Source organism: Podarcis melisellensis (assembly GCF_964234715.1).
Source record: "Podarcis melisellensis genome assembly, chromosome: 6".
In the NCBI taxonomy this organism is placed as follows: Eukaryota; Metazoa; Chordata; class Lepidosauria; order Squamata; family Lacertidae; genus Podarcis; species Podarcis melisellensis.
The window spans coordinates 7698008-7725980 of NC_138538.1; the positions used below are offsets into that span (position 1 = coordinate 7698008).

Genomic DNA, 27973 nt, shown 5'->3' on the forward strand with positions numbered 1-27973 from the left:
ATCCTCACCCTGGGTGGACAGCGTTAGACAATGGTTAGACAACACTGGTTAAAAGCAGGACGGGAAGCAATGTCAGCTGCAACATTAATACCATTTCTTTTTCTGTCTCTCCCCTCACCCCTGCCCAATACTATTCAGTTTTCTACTCGTTTTCTCCTGCTTGGTGCTCTCCGTCTTTTCAACCATCGAGGAGTATGAGGACAGTTCTGAAGGTGCCCTTTACATTTTGGTGAGTAAACGTAAAGCACAGAACTCAGGGCTGAAGTTGTGTGGCGAGTTCCCGCCCCCTCCAGTGGAAATAAAGACACATGACACAGTTATTAAGGTTAATGGGCTAAATAAGGCCACAACTTTATTGGTTACAGGTGATGAGCGGTATTGGCTTAGGCATTGGTCCTAACCGACTATATCCGGCTTCAGCCCGTCCGCCTGAAGTCCGGGAAGGGTTAACCACCAGTAGGGGGAGTCCTGCTGATGCACATCAACTAGGAACTCCCCCAGGGTCACCGCTCGGGGGCGTGCCTTAGGTCCTCACCTCCATAGGCTTTGGACAGGGCCACGCCCCCCGGAATCCTTTACCGGACTATCCTTCAATATGCGGGGCAAGTGATGGCGTAACCTCCCCTCTTCCATTTACAGAACAATACCAATGCCTAACCGCCAATACCAACAAAGTTGTGATGGTTTGCTACGAGGTAGGTGAAAAACCAAGTGGCTGGTGCCAATTTGCCAAGTGGAAAAAATTCCTACCAGGCCCCTTAACAGCGACCAACCAAGGTCCATAGCAAGGTCAAGGACGAAAACCGGGAGGGTGGGAAACTGGAGTAGCTGCAGGCGGCAAAAGAGGGAGATCCCCAGCTGCGCCAGCGATAAATAGGGCAGGCCATGCCCCCGATTGGCTGTCTAGGGGGTGACGCGGACGGGGATTCCCTCAATCGCGCAGAGGCTGAGAGCTTGAAGCCCGTAACCCAACTTCCTTTTGGAGGGCAAATGTGGCTTTCTGAAATGGTCATTGCTTGGGTTGAACGAGTGCAGCTTGACAAAGTTCACTGAATCAGTTCGGATATCCCTGAACCCACACCCTGAAGAAGTTCTCATAGTTGCCGGGTGAACCAAACATGAATCAAGTTTATTTTGGGGAAGAATTGGCAGGATTTCTAGTCCATCTCCAAACGCATTCTTTTACATGTGTTTCTGACTTTTTAGACAAGTGTTTCTTGGACAAACTTCTATCTTTTTTGGGGGGGGAGTTCCCCCTTGGTTCCACAAACTCACCCCCAGTGCCCCCTACCCTATAAAAACATTATTCAGAATGGTGGTATGCAGGACTCACTAAGGAAGAAAATACCACAATGAAACTCAAAACAGTAACAATTAATTGCACGTTTATTCAAAACCCACTGAAAACTATTGTGTTCAGTTAATTCAATAAGATGGATTAACTTGATCCAGTGATACCAGCATTTCAAAGCCCGATAGTGATTGACACCTGCAGTGCCCCTTGCCTCTTGGCACTACCCACTGGAAAGCATTGCGCTTGGTCTTTAAACTGAAAGACTCTTGGTCTTTTAAGCTTAAAGATCATACGGAACTGTTGAGGAAAGCAAATCAACTACCGTATTTTTCGCTCTATAAGACGCACCAGACCATAAGACGCACCTAGTTTTTGGAGGAGGAAAACAAGAAAAAAAATATTCTGAATCTCAGAAGCCAGAACAGCAAGAGGGATTGCTGCACAGCGAAAGCAGTGATCCCTCTTGCTATTCTGGCTTCTGGGATAGCTGTGCAGCCTGCATTCGCTCCATAAGACGCACACACATTCCCCCTTACTTTTTAGGAGGGAAAAAGTGAGTCTTATAGAGCAAAAAATACGGTATTTGAAGCTGAATTTTATATTTGCTATATCCTTTAAGAGGAGAGTTTAGCCTCAATTATTGCTTTGGGTATCTAGAAATCTCAGAAATGGACATTGCAGCTGCAGTCACAAATGTCTGAATTTGCATCTGTTGGCTTCTCATAGTTTCTAAATTTCCCGCCTTCATCGCTGTGTCATGATTGGGTAGGGACAACTGCAGAATTCGTAGAATCAAAGCAGTGCTCTCTTCCTCCACGACGTGCGACACAAAGCTGACTAGTTTTGCATCTTTTTAACAGCTTGACTTTCCTCTGCACTGCTTCCTAGGCTGCTGGTGGTGGGTTGAGTGATAGCTAAGAGGATTCTTGCTGATGCAGACACTTTGCAGGCTTCCCAGAGTGCATTGTGGCTCCTGATGCTTCCTGCTAATAACATTAAGATCTTCATCAGAAGAACTGCAATGCGCGGCAGAGAGGAAATATGGGGAGGAAAGCTCAGTATTTCTGACAATCTCACCTCTGTGGCCACGGGAGAAAGGGAATGACAAGATTTTCATGTAAGCAATAGCCAGCTTTGGTAATGGTACCTCCTATCAGATACTGGAGAACCACACCCATTCACCAACAAAGAGATAGCAAATTATCATGGGGTGAGCTCCTGGGTTCTTGAGGATATAGGAAAGGATACTGGCTCCCTGACCATATCCCCTAATGACACATCGTAAAGGTAATCCACTAAAAAAAAGAGCTACTTGTAGATTTATTTATTTTTTTAAGTGAAGGAATTGCATTTGTAAAGGTAAAGGTCCATTAGGTCCAGTTGTGGCCAACTCTGGGGTTGCGGCGCTCATCTCACTTTATTGGCTGAGGGAGCCGGCGTACCGCTTCCGGGTCATGTGGCCAGCATGACTAAGCCGCTTCTGGCAAACCAGAGCAGTGCACGGAAACGCCGTTTACCTTCCTGCCGGAGTGGTACCTATTTATCTACTTGCACTTTGACGTGCTTTCGAACTGTTAGGTTGGCAGGAGCAGGGACTGAGCAATGGGAGCTCACCCCTTTGCGGGGATTCGAACCGCCGACCTTCTGATCGGCGAGTCCTAGGCTCTGTGGTTTAACCCACAGCGCCACCCGTGTCCCAAATTGCATTTGATTATGGATAAATAAATAACGCTAATATATATTCTCCAGATTGGGTTTTTAAGACATGGAGGTAGTTCTGAAAACACCCTGGCTGTGGATCAGTCCTAAAAAAACCTATTTCTTTCTGGAGTTGACCTCTGGGGAAGGAAAAGTATACATGCAAAACCGAGGATGCTTCCAGATGAGAGTTTATTGCGGCCTTGTTGCTTCTAATGCATGCATGTTTTCCCTCCAGTGCCATGCGATGATGTTGGCATGGTATTTCCATCCCATTTGAGCCAGATTTTTTGGGGGGAAATACAGTAAGCAAAAAACGCCCCCACCAGCAATAAACAAAAGCAGCAACCATAAATAACAACAACAAAAACCTGTTGCTTGCAACCCATTTGCAATATCTTTGCGATGCATTTGCAAATGAAGTCCCTGTCTGGGAACACCCTGATCCTAAAGGATTACCTTTCTTGTGTTGCCATGCTGGATTTATCGTACTTTCTTCGCTGCAGGAAATAGTCACCATTGTGGTCTTCGGTGTGGAGTATTTTGTAAGGATCTGGGCTGCCGGCTGCTGCTGCCGATACCGTGGCTGGAGAGGAAGGTTGAAGTTCGCCCGAAAACCCTTCTGTGTCATCGGTAAGAAGGGCTTTTTGGCTGAGTTGGCAGCTTCTGGTTGCAAATTGTTATGTACTGAAGTTCTCACCCTGGCCAGCAGGGGGATACTGTAGATAGTTTTCACTCAGGTCCACATATGCAAATAGGGGATTGAAAGTGACATTCAGTGATTGGCTAGTGACAGAAAGTTGCTACTGTAGCGTTGTAGTGGAGCTCTATATAAGCAGGCTGGCTGAACCCATCAGTTCAGTTCTGTTCTGAATAAACAAGAGCTGTTTTGAAGAATCACTGTGTTGTCTGATATGTTCACCCACAACTTAACACAAATAATTGTTCAATCTTCCTGCTGGGAGAAGAGTCTCTAAAGCAGAGCTTTCCAAACTTTTCATGTTGGCGACACACTTTTTAGATGTGCATCATTTTGCAACACCATAATTCAGTTTTACTAGCAAACTGGAGGTTAAACAACCCCCTTATAAGAGTGTTCGCGCGACACACCTACACAATGCAGCCGACACACTGACGTGCTGTGACACAAATAGATTGTGAGAGCCTTGTGGATTCTTTCTGTCGGTGCCCACAGCAGCTTGCATAATGCCTAGCCTAGGGGTCAGCAAACTTTTTCAGCAGGGGGCCAGTCCACTGCCCCTCAGACCTTGTGGGGGGCTGGACTACATTTTGGAAAAAAATTATGAATGAATTCCTATGCCCCACAAATAAGCCTGAGGTGCATTTTAAATAAAAGGACACATTCTACTCATGTAAAAACACACTGATTCCTGGGCCGTCCATGGGCTGGATTTAGAAGGCGATTGGACTAGATCTGGCCCCTGGGCCTTAGTTTGCCTACCCATGGCTTAGCCAACTTGCAGAAGGTTGTAATAATTGCAGAAGGTTGTAATAATTGCAGAGGTGCAATTTGAAGGTGACCCGGAAACTGCAATTAATCCAGAATGCGGCAGCTAGACTGGTGACTGGGAGTGGCCGCTGGGACCACGTAACACCGGTCCTGAGAGATCTGCACTGGCTCCCTGTACGTTTCCGAGCACAATTCAAAGTGTTGGTGCTGACCTTTAAAGCCCTAAACGAACCTTGGTTCTGTATACCTGAAGGAGCATCTCCACCCCCATCATTCAGCCCAGACACTGAGATCCAGCTCTGAGGGCCTTCTGGCGGTTCCCTCATTGCGAGAAGTGAGGTTACAGGGAACCAGACAGAGGGCCTTCTCAGTAATGGCGCCCGCCCTGTGGAACGCCCTCCCTTCAGATGTGAAGGAAATAAGCAGCTATCTTATCTTTAAAAGACATCTGAAGGCAGCCCTGTTTAGGGACGTTTTTAATATTTAATGCCGTATTGTTTTTAATACTTGCTTGGGGAAACTCAGCCAGATGGGCGGGGTATAAATAATAAATTATTATTATTAAATTATTATTATTATTCCATCTTTGCTTATCCATACACAGACATCATGGTGTTAATTGCTTCTATCGCTGTGCTGGCTGCTGGGTCCCAGGGGAATGTCTTTGCCACCTCTGCGCTCAGAAGTTTGAGGTTTCTGCAGATCCTGCGCATGATCCGAATGGACCGCCGTGGAGGCACTTGGAAGCTTCTCGGGTCGGTGGTGTATGCCCACAGCAAGGTGAGCAGCAGAGACCTGGGCAAGCAGGCCTTGCTATATAGCCTGATTTGATTTAATAAGTTGCGTGCCACTTTCCCATCAGCCGTGGCTGACGATCGTCACGAGAGCATTAAAAAAATGAGCAAACATTTCTGCTGCTGCAAATAGGACTCGTGGGAGCTGCAGTCCCAGAGATCTGGAGGGCACCTGTTTTGCAAAGGCTGCTCTGTGCATTATGGAAAAACCGTTGCATTTGAGATGTGCTGTTCCATTCTTTCTTCTTCACTGTGTTGCAGGAGCTGATCACTGCCTGGTATATTGGTTTCCTTTGCCTCATTCTAGCCTCCTTCCTGGTGTACTTGGCTGAGAAGGGAGAAAACGATCACTTTGACACCTATGCAGATGCACTCTGGTGGGGCTTGGTGAGTATCCCCTTGAGGTCAATTTCTTGCCATGATGTGGATATCTGCTCCTGCTCCTCCTTCTCTTGTGATTTCAGCTTGCACTTTCAGACTTTTTTGAGGGCCAAACTTGGTGTGAGTTAATGGTGTGAACTGTGCATCTCCTTCAGGCTGCTTGCCAATAGCCGATACAGTGGTACTTTGGTTCTCAAATGCCTTAGTACTCAAACAACTTGGAACCTAAACACTGCAAACCCGGAAGTCGTGAGTGTGCTTTGTAAAATTAACAAAGACTCTCTGCTAGAAGAGCGTGAATACTTGTGAGCTTTGTACAGAAGCAAGGCGAGATGGTGCTTTTGTTCTGCCTTTGTCTTCCTGTGCGCAGATTATCGGATTAAGAGAATAACAAAGTGGCAATTAGCGAGGTTCTCTGGCAGATGCAGTTGCCCTTTTGTTTCCCCTGTTTTTCTCGATCTCACTCAGGTGAGGAGTTTGGGCCTTCATTCCAAAGTGCGTGGAAGCCACAGATGGAGGAACGAATCAAAATTCCAGCGGCTCCCAAGTTTGGAAAGAAAAATGAATCAGTTAGTCTGTTACATCAACGGAGTGAGCCGTAGGGGGTGGAAAAAGCAGCCTGCTCTCCAAGATTTGCAAGCGGAATGCAAAGCAGCAAGGGGGAGTGGAGTCTGTAGACTTTAATGACAATCCCAAAGGTCTTTTGCAAGGATGGTGTGTGTGTGTGTGCGTTTTGTGGTGTAGTCATGCTGCTGCCTGTGACTTTTAGAAAAGGGTATTATATTTTGTATTATAACATCACAGTGTGGAGACGGCTCAGGCCTATAATAAGTTAAAAATAGTATTAAAAATGGCATGGATGTTGTAGGTGGAGATTTGCATTACTCATCGCCAGGGATGTGATGGGCACCATCTGGTAGGTGCCAACGATGTACCTATAGTCTACGCATTTCTACAACTGAAGCGTGACGTGGGAGAGAAAAAGAAAGAAACGCAACCACACGGTGCTGACATTTCCTCATTCCCAAAATGCTGCATTTTGAGTGTTGGGAAAATGTGGTGTTGCTGCAAGAGAAGTATTTCTGAGGTCCAGCACCAAAGGCCTTCTGGAGGTTCCCTCACTGCCAGAAGTAAATTTATAGGGAACCAGGCAGAGGGTCTTCTTGGTGGTGGCGCCCGCCCTGTGGAACCCCCATCGTTCAGCCCAGACACTGACATCCAGCTCCGAGGGCCTTCTGGCGGTTCCCTCATTGCGAGAAGTGAGGTTACAGGGAACCAGACAGAGGGCCTTCTCGGTAGTGGCGCCCTCCCTGTGGAACACCCTCCCTTCAGATGTGAAGGAAATAAGCAGCTATCTTATCTTTAAAAGACATCTGAAGGCAGCCCTGTTTAGGGAAGTTTTTAATACTTAATGCTGTATTGTTTTTAACACTCGATTGGAAGCTGCCCAGAGTGGCTGGGGAAACTGAGCCAGATGGGTGGGGTATAAATAAATTTGTTGTTGTTGTTGTTGTTGTTGTTGTTGTTGTTGTTGTTGTTGTTATTTAGTATGTTTTCAGTATCCTGTTGGAAGCTGCCCAGAGTGGCTGGGGAGATCCGGCAAAATGGGTGGGGTATAAGTAAATTATTATTATTGTTGTTGTTGTTGTTGTTGTTGTTGTTGTTGTTGTTATTTTCTTTGATGTTAGATGCTTTGCATTGGTTGAGGCAGCGTTGGTGAACTGGCTTCCTGTTGTAGAGGCCGCTCCTGGTAACCAAGAGGAAGAGGAAGTGGGGAGGTTGGCTCGGTGTGGGCACGATGGCAGACCCTCTTTGACGCTTCTGCTACTGTGCCCATACTGTAGTGTCCTCTTCACACCTTCACCTTTTCGGTTACCGGCAGCAATCTCCATATTGGGAAGCCAGGTGAGCAATGATTCCCCACTCTGCTCCACCTGTTTGCTGCTCTTCCCCGCTGCTCATTTTACAAAATTGAGTTTTAATAACAGGTGGGCTCACGCAAAAAGAAATGAAAGAAAAACTAGGGTTAATAATAATAATGATAACAAAAAAAATTCCTTCCAGTAGCACCTTAAAGACCAACTAAGTTAGTTCTTGGTATGAGCTTTCGTGTGCATGCACACTTCTTCAGATACGAAATACATGCACAAGAAAGCTCATACCAAGAACTAACTTAGTTGGTCTTTAAGGTGCTACTGGAAGGAATTTTTTTTTTTTTGACTATGGTAGACCAACACGGCTACCTATCTGTAACTAATAATAATGATAATAGATTAATTGTCACAATTGTCAGTAAAGAAATATGTGATTTGCTGAGTCAATAATAAAACTTGCATGCCAATTTTTTTTCAAACTATGGCTGTCTAGAAAAAACAAAGCCATTTGACCCAAGCCTGGGGGTCCTTTGCCAGCTTGAAAAAGAGCTGATCTGCATTGATTAGCAAAATGCTAATTGCCTTGCGAGAAGGGTAGGTGCTTTGGCAATTTTGGCCTTGCAGTAAACGCCCAACCTCCCTAGCCGTATCCCTGAATCCTCTCCCCACTTCCCCTAGCTCCTATTTTAGGACTGCAATACTAGGAAGAAAGGGAGAAAATATGAGCTTTTAATGAGGGGGTGTGAAGCAGCCATTAATTTGTTCCTTCTGGCTAATGAGCTGTTTAAAATGGGAAGCAGGTCAGCAGGAGGTGCTGGAGAGATTCACACTGGATAGACTTGGAGTGCATGGCGGTCGAATAACGTTTGGTGGGGTGAAAGGATTCCTGATTAACTTTCAGCCATTCTGGAATCTCCTTTCCTTTGCACTGGGTAGCTCACTTGGTTAGAGCACAGTGCTGACAACGTCAAGATTGCAGGTTCAATCTCTGTACAGGACAGCTGCAAATTCCTGCATCGCAGAGGGTTGGACCTCTTATAAGAAAAAAACTGCTCCCTTTTCCTTATGGGGTATTCCAGAGCCCACATAGAGTCCTTGAGGGTTCCCTATCAGTTGGAGAAAATAACAGAGGCCAACCAGAGTATATTGAGAAGCAAAGCAGCTCATTAAGCCTGATCTTTATTAAAGGAAATAAACTGTTGCAACAGGGTCCCCACTCAACACATGCAGGAGGGAGGAGAACCCTGAACAATGGTGCGCAAGCCCTTATATAGACTTTTGAAATTAGCCCAAGACCACCCCCCTAAACATCATACATACATCACAAGGAGGCAGTCTACAGCAGAAATCCTGTCTGCTAGGATACCTGATAATGGTCACTGATTGCTTTACCCGGGTGGTCTGGCCGTTCTTTTGTGATGATAAATACTTTACTTCCTGAATCCAGGTCACAGGCTCACCCAATTCATACACAAATACGCCCTTAGGACACGATTTGCAAGCAAAAGGACAATGGGAAGGCTTTCCCCATTTGCCTCCCTTACTGCAGAGGGATGTTTGAGAGTCAAAATGGCTCCAGGATTGCTCTCCCATACTATTTCAGACACATGGTTCATATATTTAGATATGTGCACATTTATGAATATTTACTCTATATTTGAGACCTTAAACTTCTTATAACAGACCTGATGATCCTCAAGGTCCCTTCCAACTCTACAATTCTATGATTTTTCAAACCCACATCCTCATCTTCACTGGCTATAAACCATGCCCACTTCCTCTCCAGGTATCAAGAGGGTGGCCTGTGGGAATGTTCAGGGACGCAGGAGAGGATGTATTGTTTGATTATAGCCTTTCCAACTTGTGTAAACAAGTTCACAATTTAGCAGAGTAACATTCCCCCTTTTAAACTTACAGCGGATATGTTTGCTCAGGCTCGCTAAAGCCTCCATAATAACTGTTCTGGTATTTCCCCCTTATTGCCTCATAAAAGATAAGACACAACACAGTCTTCTATAAAAGTATAAAAAGAGTTTACTTACATTCTGTTCACAATCGGATCCCAGAAGGCAGACTTAGCTTAGAAAAGTAACATACACCTGGAAACTATCTCATAAGGAGACAGTCCCTTTGTCCTCTCTTGGCTGGAAGCATCTTTGGCTAATCAGATGTTGCTTCTTCGATGCATGTAGTCAAAGAGAGAGAGATGGCTGCCCTGTTCTGTGCTTTTGTCGTTACCTGCACAGGTGAGGCCACGCCCACCTCTAGTCACATGCAGAGGAAGTCTGTCCCAGCCCAGAAGGAAACAGGAAGTTTACCTGCTGGCTGGACAAACATTCCTCCCCATGTGTAAACATGTTCACTCTAGGAATGTTGTACTTGACTGCTCTTGTGTTTCACATCCCACATGGCCTTCTCAGGTTTCTGTCGTGTTGTGACAGGAATTTTATGGTTTTTAGATATATGGCAACGTTCATAACCACACGTACATAGATCAGCACAGGAAAGCCAACCTGGAACCATTTTGATTCCTAAACTGAGCAAATGTTTCTCTGCATGGTCAAAATGGAAAAGCCTCCCCATTGTCTCTTCCTTCACAAATCCTGTCTTAATCTGTGTTTGAATAAGGGTGTGAGCCTTATCATTACAAGACTGCCCAGGCTTCCCAAGAAATCCTATCAAGTAACCTGCCAGACAGGAAATAAACAAAGCGACAGGAGAAAACAACATGCAAATGTTCTGTTTTAGACCGCCTTATCTGAGGGGTGGTCTTAGGTTACACAGCTTCTGTGATGAATGCATAATGTTTCTGGGGGTGGTCTTGATCTAGAGGATGGGAATTTCAAAAGTCTTTATAAGCCCTTGCACAGCAATTTTGGGGGTCCCCTCTCCTGCGTGTGAGGGGAGTACCCTGTTGCAATTGATCAATAAAGATCAAGCTTACTAGCTGCTTTGCTTCTCAATATTCTCTGGTTGGCCTCTGTTATTTTCTCCTACCAATAGGGAACCTATGTAAGGACTCTATATGGGCTCTTGGATATCCCATAAGGGAAAAGGGCATATTTTTATTTACAACAGAGTGTGTGTGTGATACGGTAATCAGTGCAACTGAGTGCAAGTGTGGTACAGTGAATCGGGTGCCAAACTAGGACCTGGGACACCAGGGTTCAAATCTCCACTGCACAGGCAAAAATAGATGGGTTCCCACCCTCAAGGGGGTTACAGTCTAAAATAGAAGTGAGGTGAGGGGCAGATAAGGATGAGGAAAGGCCACCGTGGACAAACATTCAGCCCCTCCCCAGCCGAAATTATGCATTCTGCTCTTTCCTCTTTCCCCTGGGTACAGAGGAAAAGGACCACCTGGAAGAACTGCAGCAAGGAAAAAGAGTTAAACAAGTGGTTAAAATTCTCAGTCGCAGAAACAGATAATTGGATTAGTCATGCAGTGGATTTACCTGGGCTGTACCATTTCAGCTTGCAACATGTGGTGGGGATTTGGAACCTTCATTTGTTGGAATATTTTTGAAGATAAGCAACCACAACACACACAAAACAAGTGTATCACTAGGGAGAAAGGTTCTAGCCCAGATGCGACAGGTTATTTTTTGTAACTGATGGTACTTTTCTCGTTCGGTGATAGTTTCATTCTCCCCTTGCAGTGAACACAGTGAAATAAATCTGAGAACACCATTTTCCCAATTCAGATTATTTTGCCAAAAATCCTGTGTTCGCCCCAATATTTTTATTTTTTTTGTCCAAACAGCATTCCCACTTGTGAATGAATGCTTAGGGATGTAGACTAACACAAATTTACCATTAGTTTTTAAAAAGTCAGATGATATAAAAAATAAGGGGACAATTGGTAAACCCATTGAAAGATGTGATGAATGAGATTTTAAAAACGGGTAAAATCCCAGAAACATGGAAAGAAGCCTATATTACAGTATGTAAGGTAATGATAATAATGTAGAAGAATAAGAAAACACAGTTAAAAAGGATAGGAGATAGGAAATCATGGAAAGAGTGGAAGTAAAAGTAAAGACATACAGGAATTAAACAACTTAGAGGAATGTAGATATGGTACCATTATTATTATATGCTCATGTTTTATATTTAGGTTATAACCTTTATTTTTGTTTTAAGCACGAATGTAACAGAGTACGTACTGATGGCAAGATATAACAGAAAAGCAAATAAAAATATTTTAAAAAGTCAGAAGATACAATATTAATTTCTCTTAGGAAAGAATTATTGGGAGTGAAATTTCATATGGAAATATTTTATTCTTTTGAAAAAGTGTGCAGTCTATTAGACACCAAACCAACATTACCCTTGAAAAGCCGCTATTGATGATATCTGCCTTTCCTCAGATTACACTGACTACCATTGGCTACGGGGACAAATATCCGCAAACCTGGAATGGACGCCTCCTTGCTGCAACTTTCACCCTGATTGGCGTTTCCTTTTTCGCTCTTCCAGCTGTAAGTAGGCACTAGGCAAGGCTCATTTTTATTAAGCTCAGTGATGAAAGTAGCCTTGTGGGAAATGTCTTTTTTTTTTTTACCCCTTCATCACTCTGTATGATTCATTATTCTACATCAAGAGTGGAGAACCAAGCCAGCGATTTAGTCCCTGATCATCAGCTGATGAGTGGGAGTTAAGCCATACAGTGGTGCCTCGCAAGACGAAATTAATTCGTTCCGCAAGTCTCTTCGTCTTGCGAGTTTTTCGTCTTGCGATGCACGGTTTTCCATAGGAATGCATTGAAAATCAATTAATGCGTTCCTATGGAAAACGCCTTCCCCCGACCTCTTCTGGCGGGCGGCATTTTAAAATCGCCCGGGACAGCGGAGGACTTCTCCGCTGTCCGGGGCGATTTAAAAGCCCCTGGGAAGGCAGGCAGGGGGGACAAAGGCTTTCTCGCCCCGCCGCTCGGCTTCGGGACATCGTGCCGATGCCGGGCGGCGGGGGGAGGCTTCAAAAGCCGTCCGGGGGCTTTTAAATCGCCCTGGACAGTCCCGGGGCGATTTAAAAGCCCCCGGTTAGGCAGGCAGGGGGGGCAAAGACTTTTGCCCCCCGCCCGCCTTGGGAAGAGGTCCAGGACCTCTTCCCAAGGCGGGCGGGGGGGGGCAAAAGTCTTTGCCCCCCCTGCCTGCCTTCAAAAGCTGTCCGGGATAGCGGGAAGTGCTTCCCTGCTATCCCGGACCGCTTTTAAAATGCTGGCGGTGGGGAGCAAAGCCTTTCGCCCCCGCCGGCCTTCCTGGACCTCTTCTGAAGTCCGGAGGGGGGAAAAAGGCTTTGCTCCCCACCGCCAGCATTTAAAAAAAGGTCCCCGAGATTTCCCTATGGGCTTTCGTCTTGCGATGCAAGCCCATAGGGAAAATCGTCTAGCGAAGCGTCGCAAAACCCGAAAAACCCTTTCGTCTTGCGGGTTTTTCGTCTTGCGAGGCATTCGTCTTGCGGGGCACCACTGTACTTGGCTCAGCAGTTCTACCGATTCAATGGATTTTGACAGGTGGGCGGGACAAGCTGCCTGCCAGTCATGAGGTGTCCTAACAATGTCACCTTTGGCCAGCGAGGCCAATCCTAACCTGGCCTGGGGGAGCCAAAGAGGTTCCTCACCCTGTTTCACAAGGACACATACCCCTGAGGTTGCTGCAGAGGTGTTGAGTTTGGAGTTGCTCTCCTGAATCATCAGCAGTTGGGTCCAGTTCAGACAATATTTCGGAAGTCTGATCTTGCCCTGCACATTTTGCTGGCACATGGTCTCAGCTCCACCACACTTTCCATCCACACGGAAGGTCATACAGCCGTGGATTTAGTTTTTTAATTGAAATCACTTTTGTAGATCACAGGTACACCTATTCCCAGGGTAAGAGAGAAGGGAGTCTGCCTAGTAGGCAACGTGTTGGGGAAGTGCTGTTGCCCTGACCTCCTTGTTGCCCTGACCTCCTGATGGGTGATGTGGTTAAGAAGTCGACACAGTGCAGATGTGCTGGCAGAGTCAATCTGGTGCTACCGTTCCTGATAGCCACAAGCCTGCCATTGATTCCTGTGAGGAGGTCTCATCTGAGAATGCAGCCTTATCACGTTACAGGGGAGGTCAGGGCTGCATTGTTTGGCGAGCCCCCTCGCGGAAATAAAGACACATGACACAATTATTAAGGTTAATGGGCTAAACAAGGCCACTGCTTTATTGGTTACAGGTGATGAGCAGTATTGGCTTAGGCATTGGTCCTAACAGACTATATCCAACTTCAGCCTGTCCGCTTGAAGTCCGGGAAGGGTTAACCACCAGTAGGTGGAGTCCTGCTGATGCACATCAACTAGGAACTCCCCCGGGGTTGCCGATAGGGGGCGTGCCTTAGGTCATCACCTCCCCAGGCTTCGGATAGGGCCACACCCCCTGGAATCCTTTATCAGACTACCCTTCAATATGCGGCGCAGGTGATGGCGCTACCTCCCCTCTTCCATCTACAGAACAATACCAATGCCTAACCGCCAATACCAAGAAAGTTGTGACGATTTGCTATGAGGTAGGCGAAAACCAAGTGGCTGGTAGCAATTTGCCAAGTGGAAAAATTCCTACCAGGCCCCTCAACGGTGACCAACCGAGGTCCATAGCAAGGTCAAGAAACGACAACCTTATAGGGCGGGAGGGTGGGAAAAGCAGGAACAGCTGGCAGGTGGGGAAAGAGGGAGATCCCCGGTTGCATCCTGCCTTAAATAGGACAGGCCACGCCTCCAGAGCCAGCCGATTGGTTGGCCAGGGTGTGACATGGCCGGGAATCCCCCCAATCATGTGGGCTGTGAAGCCCGCAACCCCATCTCCTTTGTAGGGTGGAAGGGGCTTTCTCGCAGCACTGAAGAGGCGAGGAAAGGATTTCAAAATCAGCCAGCTTCATTAGTACGGGACTCCAAAATTCCAGATCTCTGCTCCCGCCAAACTGATGTCTAGGTTTTGTGCTGCAATCCCCACATTTTGTGCAGCCCCCCACAAAGACTGAGCAATAGACACTCAAACTGGGGTTGCAAGTGAAGGGCCAACAACCCAACCTTCTCCGATTGACTCCAAACCAGTGCCAGGGTGGCGTGCTGGTTCGGGGCCATTTGGGGCCGCAAACCCCGCTTTCTGTGCTGCTCCCCAAACTGAGTACTGTATTTTTCGCACTATAGGACACACTTTTTCCCCTCCAAAAATGAAGGGGAAATGTGTGTGCGTCCTATGGGGCGAATGCAGGCTTTCGCTGAAGCTTGGAGAGAGAGAGGGGTTGGTGCGCACCGACCCCTCTCGCTCTCCAGGCTTCAGGAAGCTATCCACAAGCCTGGGGAGCCCGCGGGAGTTTCCTCTGGGCTGCCTAGGCTTGCACATAGCAGCCTGCATCCCAAAACCTGGGGCACAAAGCGGAGCACGCCCCGGGCTTCGCACAGCTCTCTGCAAGCTGTGGGAGCCTGGCGTAAAGTCGCTCCGGGCTCCCACGGCTTGCGGAGAGCTGCCTGTTCTGGGGGCTGGCGTTGGGGGAAGCCTGGGAAAAAAATAATTCCCCCCTTTATTTCCCCCCCCAAAACTAGGTACACCCTATGGGCCGGTGCACCCTATGGGGCGAAAAATACGGTAACTGATGCTCAACCCAAGGGCTGATGTACTTGTACTGCACCAACCTTCCCTGACCACTGCCACCTCCCTCCTTTCAAGTAAGCAGCAGCAACACAGGTGTTGGCACGTCAGGTGACCTGACTGCCGCTGCCCGGTCACATGATCTGTTGGTGGCCTAGATGCCTCTATAGATTCAGGTCCTCCTCTGTGTGTTTTTCACTTATTTTCTAGATACTTGAAGATAATGTGTCCCTTCTACTAGTGATTCTTAAAGGAGTATGCTCTCCCGCTCCCCGGAATCTGGTATAAGGGTCAGACAAATGAGTCCATTGACCATGTTAACTGGAAATCGCACTATTCTTTATTCCCAGGGTATTCTAGGTTCTGGATTTGCATTGAAGGTTCAAGAGCAGCACCGTCAAAAGCACTTTGAGAAGAGGAGGAACCCTGCAGCGGGCCTGATCCAGGTGAGAAGACTGGAATGTGGGTGCTTGGAGGGGGCCGGAACAGGAAGATTCGGGTCTGCAATCTGTGCCCATGGGGTGCAAAAGCGGGGAGGGGGTGGAGAGGGAAGAGAGAGAGAGAGGTGAGCCTCAAGCTGACGCTAAACAAAAAAATTAAATGGTATTTTACGGTTGGTTTTAATTGATAATGGCCCCGAGTGGAACATAAGCAACAGAAGGGTGGGATATAAATTTTTAAATAAATGAAGTCCCATGAGAGGATGAGTCTTCAAGGGCAGCTCTCTGTGGGGGAACACTCGGGTTTGCGTCTTGCAAAATGTGGGGATGCGGGTGGCGCTGTGGTCTAAACCACGAGCCTCTTGGGCTTGCTGATCGGAACGTCAGCAATTCGAATCCGTTCAACGGCGTGAGCTCATGTTGCTTTGTCCCAGCTCCTGCCAACCTAGCAGTTCGAAAGCATGCCAGTGCGAGTAGAAAAATAGGTACCACTGTGGCGGGAAGGTAAACAGCATTTCCGTGCGCTCTGGTTTCCATCACGGTGTTCCTTTGTGCCAGTAGCGGTTTAGTCATGCTGGCCACATGACCCAGAAAAGCTGTCTGTGTACAATGCCAGCTCCCTCGGCCTGAAAGCAGAGATGAGCATCGCACCCCATAGTTGATTTTGACTGGACTTAACTGTCCTTTTACCTCTACCTTGCTAAATGCCAGTTGGCCAAGATTACTCTGATGCAACAAAGCCAAGAGCGCTGGGCATCTTTATACATGTTACATTGCCTTCATAAAGGTAAAGGTAAAGTGACCCCTGACCATTAGGTCCAGTTGTGGCTGACTCTGTGGTTGCGGCGCTCATCTCGCTTTATTGGCCGAGGGAGCCAGCGTACAGCTTCCGGGTCATGTGGCCAGCATGACTAAGCCACTTCTGGTGAACCAGAGCAGCGCACGGAAACGCCATTTACCTTCCCGCCGGAGCGGTATCTATTTATCTACTTGCACTTTGACGTGCTTTCAAACTGCTAGGTTGGCAGGAGCAGGGACCGAACAACGGGAGCTCACCCCGTCACAGGGATTCGAACCACCAACCTTCTGATTGGCAAGTCCTAGGCTCTGTGGTTTAACCCACAGCGCCACCCGCGTCCCATTGCCTTCATAGTTTTCTACTAATGAGGAGACTTCAGGCATCATCAAATGCTTAGATAAGGGCAAGAAAAACAATAGTATCTTAGCTCCACCTGCCTCTGCTCTGGCCTTCCTCTTGAGACTAAAAATACAGCGCTGGACTATTTTTCTTCCTTCCTTCCTCTATAGCCACGAGGCACTTGCTCCTCCCCGGTGGACCAATTCCCACCAGACTCTGAGCCAGAACCCAGAGTTCCATCTGTTTTTGCTAGGCGTAGCACGCCAGCTAATAATTTCCCCCTGATTGCTGTGTGCAGGACTCCAGGGTTTAAAAATAAATAAATCCAACTTCTATTTATACGCTGCAGCAACACATATCAAAGGCTGTGCCAGGGAAATGCTGAATCCGCAATCAGGCGAAATTGCAGGCCTCTCGGCACTCGGGACTCATTAGTGCATTTAGATGCCACCCTTTCTCCAAGTTTGAGGTGACTCCCATGGGGCTGCCCCTTGCTTCCTGGCACTGACCCTGCGAGCTGGAACAGGCAGCCAGGTGGGGGAGAAGGGGACATTCAAGGGCAGCTAAGCTCCAAAACTCTTGCTGCTGCGCCACCCTGCATCTCTCTTGCAAAGATTGAGCTTTTAAAAAGGGTTGATCAGTGCGAACCTTTTGCTTGCAAAGTAGTCTTTGAGCCATGGAAGCTGAGGAATGGGCGCAAGCGGTAGTGGCTGGTCTGTTGTGGCAAATGAGGTAGTGCCAACCTTCAACCTTCTTGCCTTCCTATTGTGCAATCAGCTGTCAGCCCCCTCCTTAGTCTCCGTTTTACCCTTGCAGATCTCGGTAGGGAGGAGGATGGAGGCAAAACTAGAATTAATCATCTTTTATATATGTGTGTGTGTGTATTAGTTTTGCATAAAAGTTATACACCACAAACATAACATTTTCACACATTTAAAAAAGGGTTCTTTCGAACCTTGAGAGCTCCTTCATTCCCTCCAGGGGTTCCAATTCTAAGATTTTATTCCTGCATCTTTTACTGTAAACCACAAAGCCTAGGACTTGCTGATCGGAAGGTCGGCGGTTCGAATCCCCGCGACAGGGTGAGCTCCCGCTGCTCGGTCCCTGCTCCTGCCAACCTAGCATTTTGAAAGCACATCAAAGGGCAAGTAGATAAATAGGTACCACTCCGGCGGGAAGGTAAACAGCGTTTCCATGTGCTGCTCTGGTTCGCCAGAAGCGGCTTAGTCATGCTGGCCACATGACCCGGAAGCTGTACGCCGGCTCCCTCGGCCAATAAAGTGCCGCAACCCCAGAGTTGGCCACGACTGGACCTAATGGTCAGGGGTCAGTCTACTTTTAACTTTATCTGTTATATAATCATAGTATCCAAAATCCATTCTCCTTTACAAGTGTCATTGTATTCCTGCCAATGACTTCAGCTGTTATGTTAAATAGTTATTCCAGTCTTTTAAGAATACTTGGTCTTCCTGATTTCTGATCTTTCCCATCAGTCTTGCCATTTATGCATCTTCCATCAGCTTGGTCTGCCACTCATCTCTGATCGGTAGTTCTTCTTTCCATCTCTGGGCTATGAGCATCCTTGTCGTTGCATACAGAAACAGTCTTTTTGTTAGTTCCACACCTATAATACCTAACAAAAAAGCCTCTGGTTTTTTTTTAAAAAAAGTTATCTTAAACATTTTTGTCAACTCATTATATATCATTTCCCAGAAAGCTTTTACCACCTCACATGATGAAACATCGTATACATATCCTTTTACATTTCCAGCACACATCTGAACCGGTTCTATACATTTTCACATTTTTAAGTAAAGGTAAAGGGACCCCTGACCATTAGGTCCAGTCGTGGCCGACTCTGGGGTTGCGGCGCTCATCTTGCTTTATTGGCTGAGGGAGTCAGCGTACAGCTTCCAGGTCATGTGGCCAGCATGACTAAGCCGCCTCTGGCGAACAAGAGCAATGCACGGAAACGTTGTTTACCTTCCCGCTGGAGCGGTACCTATTTATCTACTTGCACTTTTGACATGCTTTCGAACTGCTAGGTTGGCAGGAGCAGGGACCAAGCAACGGGAGCTCACCCCCTCGCGGGGATTCGAACCGCCAACCTTTTGATCGGCAAGTCCTAGGCTCTGTGGTTTAACCCGTGTCCCATTTTCACAATTTTACTAGGTGTCAAATACCAATGGTACATTGTTTTCATATGATTTTCTTTCTACGAACACCAGGCTGTAAGCTTCAAATCCTCTTTTCATAACTTATACCCAGGAAGAAAATTGTGTATTATAACCAAAATCTCTTACCCAGTGTATCATTACTGATGTAGCTTCTAGAATTAGTCATCTCTGCCTGTTCTTGGCTCTGTCTGGCTTTGGCTACCATTGGCCACTCTGCTTTCCATCCTATTGGTCCTGGTGGGCATCAGCTGCCCCTGGGTGCAAAGCTTAGGTAGGAGGAGAAAAGCTATGTCAATCAAACAGTGTCGGGAAAGGCCATAATCTCAGTGGCAAAAGGTTCTGGGTTCCAATTCCTGGCGCCTCCAGGTGGGGCTGGGAGAGAACTGCAGAGCCACTGATAGTCACTGGAGAAACGACAGAAGTCAAGGGAGCAATCGTGTGACTCAGTCTGTGGCAGCACCTTGTGCTGCTAAGAATCACTGAAGGAGCTTGGGGAGGATAACATTTTTGGAACAGCCCATCATGGTGGAAACGGAGAGCATTTGGAAAGCAGTGCACTGCCAAGGTTAACAGAATTCTAGAGCTGGAAGGGACCTCAAGAGATATCTGGTTCAACCCCCTGCAATGCAGGAATCTCAGCTAACACATCCTTGACAGACGGCCATTCAGCCTATTCTCTAAAATCCCCAAGGAAGGAGAGTCCACCATCTCCCAAGGGAGACCGTTCCACTGTCAAACAGCTCTTACTGTCAGTAAGTTCTTCCTGTTGTTGTTTACTCATTCAGTCATATCCGACTCTTCGTGACCCCATGGACCAGAGCACGCCAGGCACTCCTGTCTTCCACTGCCTCCTGCAGTTTGGCCAAACTCATGCTGGTAGCTTCAAGAACACTGTCCAACCATCTTATCCTCTGTCGTCCCCTTCTTCTTGTGCCCTCCATCTTTCCCAGCATCAGGGTCTTTTCCAGGGAGTCTTTTCTTCTCATGAGGTGGCCAAAGTATTGGAGCCTCAGCTTCAGGGTACGTCCTTCCAGTGAGCACTCAGGGCTGATTTCCTTCAGAATGGATAGGTTTGATCTTCTTGCAGTCCATGGGACTCTCAAGAGTCTCCTCCAGCACCATAATTCAAAAGCATCAATTCTTCGGGAATCAGCCTTCTTTATGGTCCAGCTCTCACTTCCATACATCACTACTGGGATGCTTTAACTATACAGACCTTTGTTGGCAAGGTGATGTCTCTGCTTTTTAAGATGCTGTCGAGGTTTGTCAAGTTCTTCCTATGTTTAGTCAAAATCTCCTTTTATGTAACTTGAAGCTATTGGTTTGGGTCCTACCTTCTGGAGCAGAAGAAAACGAGCTTGCTCCATCTTCCATGTGACAGCCCTTGAGATATTTGAAGATGGCTATCATATCTCCCCTCAGTTTCCTCTTTTGCAGGCTAAACATTCTCAACTCCTTCAACCATTCCTCCTAAGGCTTGTTTTCCAGACCCTTGACCGTCTTGGCCGCCCTCCTCTGCACACATCCCAGCTTGTCAATATTCTTCTTAAATTGTGGTGCGCAGAGCTGGACATAGTATTCCAGGTGTGGTCTTACTAAGGCAGTACTATTACTGCCCTTGATATGGATGCTATACTTCTATTGATGCTTGCTATCTTCAGCTGAGCATTGTTTGAGCATGACCCCCCACCAGAAGGAAGCTAGCTTTGTCAGCTAGTCTTAAGCTGGGCAACAGTGGAGCGGGAAGAAGGACGAAGCAGGCAAACTTAATTAATTACATGGGCAAACTCCTCTTGCCTGTGGCCTGAATTCCCACAGCTATGGCGCTGGAAATGGGGCGCAGATTTTTGCTGCTGCTCCCAAAACAGATTCCTGTGTGCATAAAGACAAGAGTACATTTTCATCTTCTCTTTTTTTACAAAATCCACCTTAAGATCACATTCTCCCCATCCCCCTTTGTAAGGAGAACTGAAATCTTGGCGTGGGGAGAGGGAGGGAGAGGGACTGGAAATTGCTGCATAAATCACCCAGCGGCACTGGTGGGGAACTGTTCCTTATTCCCTGGCACAGCTCTTCAGAGTGTGAGAGAGGAAGAATATGGATCTATGCAGGGCATCTGAGGCCAAAGTAGACGCTGCACGAAGTAAACACCTCAAGCTGTGAGGAGCATCACATCTGAGGAGTGTGTGTGGAGAGAGAGAGAGAGAGAGAATGTGTGTGCTTGCCTAATCAATTCCTCCATAGACTGTTTTTCTGATCAGAATCTCTCCCCCTCTCCATATGGTTTTTCACCCACAGGGGGAACGATACTAAGTCTCCCCCTAGCTGAGCTTCAAGATAACTGATATCTTGAAGAATCACCTGAGATGGTCTTCCTGTCCTCTTTAAGGATGGGGATACTGTGGCCTTCCAGGTGCTGTTCAGCTCCTGGTATCCCTGAACACTGACCTTGCTGGCCGGGGCAGATGGGAATTGTATTCCAAAGGCTCCCCGGCTCCCCAGGCCTGGTGTAAATGATAGATTGCAGCAACCAGATCTCTCTCTTTGCTTCCACACCCCTCTTTAAATTACACCTGCATCCTCAAGAACTGCCTCTTTCCATATGAACCTACCCGGGCCCTGAGTCATAGCTGTCACCTTTTCCCTTTTCTTGTGAGGAATCCTATTTGGAATAAGGGAATTTCCCTTTAAAAAAGGAAAAAGTTGACAGCTATGCCTGAGATAATATTCTGAGGCCCCCCTTCGTGTGCCCCCTCCTTGATAGGTCAGGAGGGTAGCAACATGAGAACGGGGCCTTCTCTGCAGTGGCTCCCCATCTGTGGAATGCTCTCCCTAGGGAAGTTGACCTGGCGCCTTCATTGTACACCTTTAGGCACCAGGCAAAAACATTCTTCTTTAACCAGGCCTTTGGTTGATCCGATTTACATCCTATGCCCTTTTAAAATGTGTTTTTTTTGGGGGGGCGGGGGAATTGAGTTGCAGTTTTGGTTAGGTATTTTGTGGTTTTATATCTTGATTTTATTCTGTGAACTGCCCTGAGACTCCCAGATATAGGGCAGTATATAAATTCAATTAATAATAATAATAATAATAATAATAATAATAATAATAATAATTCCTTTCACAGGCTGCGTGGAGGTTCTATGCCACAAACCTCACTCGAACCGATTTGCATTCAACTTGGAATTACTACGAGCGAACTGTGACCGTCCCCATGTACAGGTCAGTATTTCCTTATTATGCTTCGTTTTTCTTCTGTGGGTGCCCATCTCCATCCAGCATTTTTCTGTTTCGTTACGTTGAAGCAAACCATTCTGCTTTCACCGTTCTTTTAAAAGTTTGCCGGGAGCAGCCGCTGGCATTTCCGCAAGTTTAGTTTTCTTTTCGATCGTTGCAGATTTATCTCCCCGTTGTTTCCATGCCCATGGTATTAATTTCTGTTCTTTTCTTGTATATGTGTGTCCGTGTGTACGTTTTGTGTTGGTTTCCACCTTTATTTTTCTGCACTCGTTGTTGGTGTTGTTCTGTGACAGTGGCCACGCCAAATGCCAGAAGACCTCCTGAAGGGCTTCCCCCGAAAGGTAAAAAATAAAAAAAACACCACTCAAACCCCACTCTAAAAAAACACACCCTCTTCTTGATTTCCCCTTGCAATTTGAGCTGCTCTGGTATGTCAGTGTAATGGGGGATTTTCTGGTGAGTCTGGCTTTTTCAAGCAACCTGGAATAGCCTCTTGTGACTGCAGTTCCTTTGCCTTTCAATGCACAAGAGTTTGAAAGCAGGAAGCATTGGAGATGCCCAGGCAATTGTGCTCACCTCCTAGTAAGAGACTTTCAGCTAGAAAGTTAAGCCCAGCTTGGGGAATGTGGCTTGGATGGTGTCAACAGAGAACTAGTTGGCTGGCGAAATGGGCAGCTGAAGTGGCTGGTGCCTCGGGTTTGACATTTGTAACTTGTGAAATATCTGTGCGGCTTGGCTGCCAGTAGGGCCAGTGCAATCCTTGGCCAGGAGGCTGTGTGTGACAAACTGTGTTGTAGGCCCCTTCCGCTGCAACAACAACAACACGTTTCGAGAGGGTTTGCCATGCTTTGTTATCTGCAGTTTGAGGGCAAGCTGCGCTTTGTGCAAACCACGGTTTGCCACATTTGGACATGCCGGCAAACGATGGTTTGTTGTGTACCAGAAGTTGGGGTAGAGTCATATGGAAATGTGCGGCAGGCGGACAGCAGAGCAAGGAAGGCAAAGTCCCAGCCCAAACAGGAAGCTCTTTGTAGCTCTTCCTGTCTCGGTGTGCTCATACACAACCTTTTTGGAAGGGGCTGGTCCAGAGCCTATTTTACCACCAGGAAGTTGCCCTGTGCTGCAGTTCCGATAGTTCCCGCATGGATTGCAAGGATTGCTGCCTTCTGTTCTGCTCTTTGTGCTCCAAACAACTTGCTGAATTTCTTGGTGCCATTTTAGCACAGTTGGGGATATAGGATTTGCCTTCTGTTTGATTTCAATGTTTTTGCAACTCACAGAGCTTCCATCTTTGCCTTGGCAGCCTTGAGAATCCAGCAAGAGCTATTTTAGACTCCATAGTTAGTAGCTGTGGCTATGTCTTAATCCGACGGACCCATTGACTTATTTTGCTGTTGTGCTGTTTGTTGTGTTTTGACGTTTTAATTTTAAGTTTTTAGGTGTGAGGTTTTTTTCTTTTTAATAAAAAAAATCCTGGGCACTGAATTTTTGGGAGTTTGCATTTCTGAAATTTATTCTCTGCAAAGCTGCAATGGCCATTGGCCAATATCAATAAAAGCAATTAGAGCCTGTTAGGGAATCCAGGATTGCTTCAGTTTTGCAGGTGGTGAATGTTGAGGCTGAGCGTGAATGACTTTCCTAAGATTACCTGGTGAGTTTATCATCTGGATGAGTGACCAGGAGAGGCAAGCTCAGCCTATGATAACCAGCGTCCTAGGAGAGGGATGACACTGAAAAACACCCTCTGTTCTGTGGGCAACCAGCTGTTTATTATTTACTTATTTATTTCCTAATAGTTATACACTGCTTAATTGTAATTGTAACCCCCCCCCAAAAAAAACCCTCAACGTGATTTCAAAAAAGATAAAAACGGAAAAATTACCACTAAGGAAAAGATCACAGCAATAATTAAAAACTTTCAAATAATAGACAGATCGTCAGCTTTCTAAGCACCTCGGGTAGGCTTGTCTAAGCAAAGCTGCTTTTAGCAGGCTCTGAAAGTAGTACTGTGATAGCAATAGGCAGGGAGTTCCACAGATTTCAAGGTCTGGGGAGCTGCATGGGGGTGATACAGTAAACGATTTCAGTCCTGATGTTTTCACAGCCTGCCATATTAACATCTTAAAAAGTCTGATGAAATCTGGCTCTAACAACACCATCAGCATAAGAAAATAGAGCCTTTGAGCATTGCACCTCTATTAACACCGGCAGGTAAATGTGGCTATTTTCAACTGTGGATGTGCAGAGCTGACTCTGTTCAAAATCTGGGTTGAATACTTTGTTCTCACAGCTTAGCATCTAGGACTGCAGAGCAGAAAGCGTGGGAGAGCCTCAACCATTTCATCTCCAGAGACACAAAGTCTCTGTGGTTAGTCGTGTTTCTTAAATTTGCAAGTTTCAAGAGCGTCTGCAGTGAGGCTGTATGTTTACAGTGCAATTCTGTTCAAGTGGCGCTTACTCACAGGGAAGTATATCTAGGATTGCAGCCTTGCCTTCGTTCGCACGGACGCACGTACACAGAGCATAAAGGAGGATGGAGGTATAACTCTCTCACACAGAATGAAAATGCTTGCAAATAATGCCTAACAGAAACGTGTGCATGTCTATCCTTTCTAAAAACAATCCTAATCAGTATAATTAAAGCTTTTCCATACCATAAAGCAAACGGTCATGTTACATTGTCCAGCACCTCCTCCTCATTTATCCTTGGGCGGCTGAATGCCAGGCTAAAAAAAACGTAAGAGATAAATTGGATTTTGTCCAGTTGAGTGGCAGCTGGGTTGCTATCGGCCAGAGCGAGACGTCTGCTAGAAATAAAAAACTGAGCTGCATTTAGTCTGATTCCTGATGCGTGGCATATCCAAGCAGGCATTCTGAGTGTGTTTTTGACCACGGATGTTGTCCGATATCAGGGGCCGTGTGAAATGCAAGCGGCCACACAATGGGGCTGTTTGCAATTCGGTGGACGCTCGGGTTGCGAATGTGATCCATGCAGGAGGCACGTTCGCAACCCGCAGTGTTGCATCTGGACATGCGCGGGTTGCGATTATGCGCTTCTGTGCATGCGCAAAGCGCGATTTAGTGCTTCTGCACATGGGCAATTGCCCAAACCTGGAAGTAATCTGTTCTGGTACTTCCGGGTTTGGCGCGGTGTGCAACCCAAAAACGCGCAACCCAAAGCGTTTGTAACCCGAGGTATAACTGTATTTACTGTATTTTTTGCTCTGTAAGACTCACTTTCTCCCTCCTAAAAAATAAGGGGAAATGTGTGTGCGTCTTATGGAGTGAATGCAGGCTATGCAGCTATCCCAGAAGCCAGAGCAGAAGGAGGGATTGCTGCTTTCACTGCACAGTGATCCCTCTTGCTGTTCTGGCTTCCGAGATTCAGAATATTTTTTTCTCTCGTTTTCCTCCTCCAAAAACTAGGTGCGTCTTGTGGTCTGGTTCGTCTTATAGAGCGAAAAATACGGTATACTGTAATCTTGATGCGATGACACCGTTTTCTAGTGTGCTCTCGTGCCAAGGTCTTTGCAGGGCACGAGGTCCAGCAAGGCAGGGCTGGGTAGGGCAACAGAGAATCGTCACAGGGGCAGAAGCAGCTGGCGGGCAGGGCAAGAAGGGAATAAACAGCCAGAAATGCTGAATGGACCAGGAATACTCATTCACATTGCCTGGGCTATGGGCTCTCAACCTCATTTCATGTGGCTGCCAAGGGGATGAAAAAATGGGGCAAAGGAAGGTTCCAGATAGAGAGATCACTAGCTCTAGTCTTGCTTATTGGCGGCATGTGACAGGAACGAGGCAGCAGTAAATCACACCGAGCAAGCTGGAGTTAACTCTTTATTAGCCAAACAGGATCTGCACGGGAGTGTCAGGCCTAGTGGGCACAGCAACCGAAGTCTTGCCTCCATGGAACAGTTGCTGAGACTGAAGATTTTCCCTGTGACCCCTGTTATTCTAAAGCACCAAAGCTGCAGCAAGCAAAGGCTATAGCAGCCAAGTCTGCTGCTTGTGGCTGGAAAGCCAAACAGGAAGTTTGTGACTGTTGCCATGGGAATAAAGGGGCAGTCCATTCTGTACTGAGCACCGGATGTTAGCTCAGTGGGTTTGTCATATGACCTGTGCTGGAAGTACATGGGCGGAGTTTATTTCTAACTGCTGATGAGTGCAGACATGTTTTCTCTGTACTGAAGTAAAAGACAGGAATAAAAGATGTAAATAGATTTCTGTCTGCTTCTTTCCCCTCCCTGGGGACACCAAAGGGGAGAGAGGAGCAGTTGGTGTGTTTTCCTCACAGCCTGAGGAAAATCGCCGGAACGGACCTCGCGTATGTTTTATTCTGCCGGGAGTCGCCGGAGGGAGGTCTAAGGAATTCAGCTGGTGCCTGAACAGATAGGCACATACCTCTGAGACGGGATAGAATTCCAACAGTGGTAGCAGAGGATGGTTGCTGTTTTCATCGACCTCTGCATCAAGAAGTGGCCTCCATGGAAGCCTGAGGTGAGAAGGCTGATTCTCTGCAGCCAGAAGCTGACCAGAGGAATCTGATAGCCAAGCAACGGAGCCCAGGTATGAGTTTTTCGGGCTTAGAAGAGTGAATGCAGATTGAGTTATTCTCTGCTTCACGGGGAGCAGCGTTTGGGTAAAACAGCTCCAGGCAAAAGAGAAACCGCATTCCAAACATTCCTGTGGTTAATCCTGTCCAAGGGATGGAATGCACTGTTGCTAAGCGACGCCCTTCAGCGAAGGCCATGCCTCAGAGAGGAGAAGTGAAAGTTAAAATGGAATGTTTTGACTACACAGTCTGAAGAGCTCTTGGAAAATTCCAACGCAGCCAGCGTTGAGAGCTGCCAGGTGGCACAGAGTGTAAACAAGCCAGCTATTGGATTTTAGAGGCTTGTGTTTGAGAGTCAATGCAAGGACTCAAGATGGATGCAAAGAAGGGAGCTTTGCCTTCTCCGCCCCTTCTGACCAGTGACAATTATGCATCTTGGTCTATTAAGATGAAGGCCCTGCTGCAGAATCAGAGACTGTTTGGGGTGATTGAAAATCCCATTCCAGCAGCACCAACGCGTGCTTGGGAGTCACAGGATGTGAAGGCCAGAACTGCTATAATTCTGTGCGTGTCAGATTCGCAGTTGATCCACATACAAGATTTAGACCACGCGAAAGATGTTTGGGATACGCTGAGACGGACACATCAGAGAGATGCAGGTTCTTCAGCGTTGCTGTATTTTGAGAAGCTGACCAACCTGAGGCTTGCGCCTGATGGAGATGTTCAAGCGCACCTGACGGAAGTCTTGCCTCCATGGAACAGTTGCTGAGACTGAAGATTTTCCCTGTGACCCCCCCATGAATGCCCCATCACCACACCCTGATCTCTGAGCCGTCTTCCCTTGTTGGTTCGCCAGCTAGTTCCTCCCACTATTCCTAAGAGATTATCTACAGTGGTACCTGTGGTTACGAACTTAATTCGTTCTGGAGCTCTGTTCTTAAACTGAAACCGTTCTTAACCTGAGGTACCACTTTAGCTAATAGGGCCTCCCACTGCTGCTGCGCCGCCGGCATGCAATTTCTGTTCTGGGTTAGCGGAGTCTGTAACCCGAAGTGTTTTTAACCTGAGGTGTTTGTAACCTGAGGTACCACTGTAAAAAGAAAAGTGACTCTCAATAAATAAAAAACAACCACTCCCCATTGTGCAGGACTCTCCAGTACCAGATCCCTTCATGTGTAAGAACAAATATGCTGGCTGACATACATTTAGATTTTAATCGCTTATGTATTATATTTCCTGGAAGAAATGGAGGAAGCGATAGATTTTACTTTCTTGGGCTCCATAATCACTGCA

General features: G+C 46.9%; 1 protein-coding gene and 1 long non-coding RNA gene across 11 annotated transcripts in view; both read left to right on the top strand.

Annotated features, from left to right (window-relative positions):
- LOC309373294 overlaps positions 1 to 27973 on the top strand; it is a 150005-nt gene that overhangs the window by 59852 nt on the left and 62180 nt on the right. The gene's annotated exons all lie outside the window — the stretch shown is intronic.
- KCNQ2 (potassium voltage-gated channel subfamily Q member 2) overlaps positions 1 to 27973 on the top strand; it is a 137573-nt gene that overhangs the window by 49200 nt on the left and 60400 nt on the right. For 9 of the 10 annotated variants that reach the window (XM_081916756.1, XM_081916761.1, XM_081916759.1 and 6 more), the window contains exons 2-8: positions 139 to 229; positions 3499 to 3625; positions 5068 to 5243; positions 5519 to 5644; positions 11883 to 11993; positions 15481 to 15576; positions 22013 to 22107. In XM_081916756.1, coding sequence (XP_081772882.1) covers positions 139 to 229; positions 3499 to 3625; positions 5068 to 5243; positions 5519 to 5644; positions 11883 to 11993; positions 15481 to 15576; positions 22013 to 22107 — 822 coding nt within the window. Of the gene's footprint in view, positions 1 to 138; positions 230 to 3498; positions 3626 to 5067; positions 5244 to 5518; positions 5645 to 11882; positions 11994 to 15480; positions 15577 to 22012; positions 22108 to 22418; positions 22597 to 27973 lie in introns of those variants that run through there. The other variant, XM_081916757.1, reaches the window with a different exon arrangement.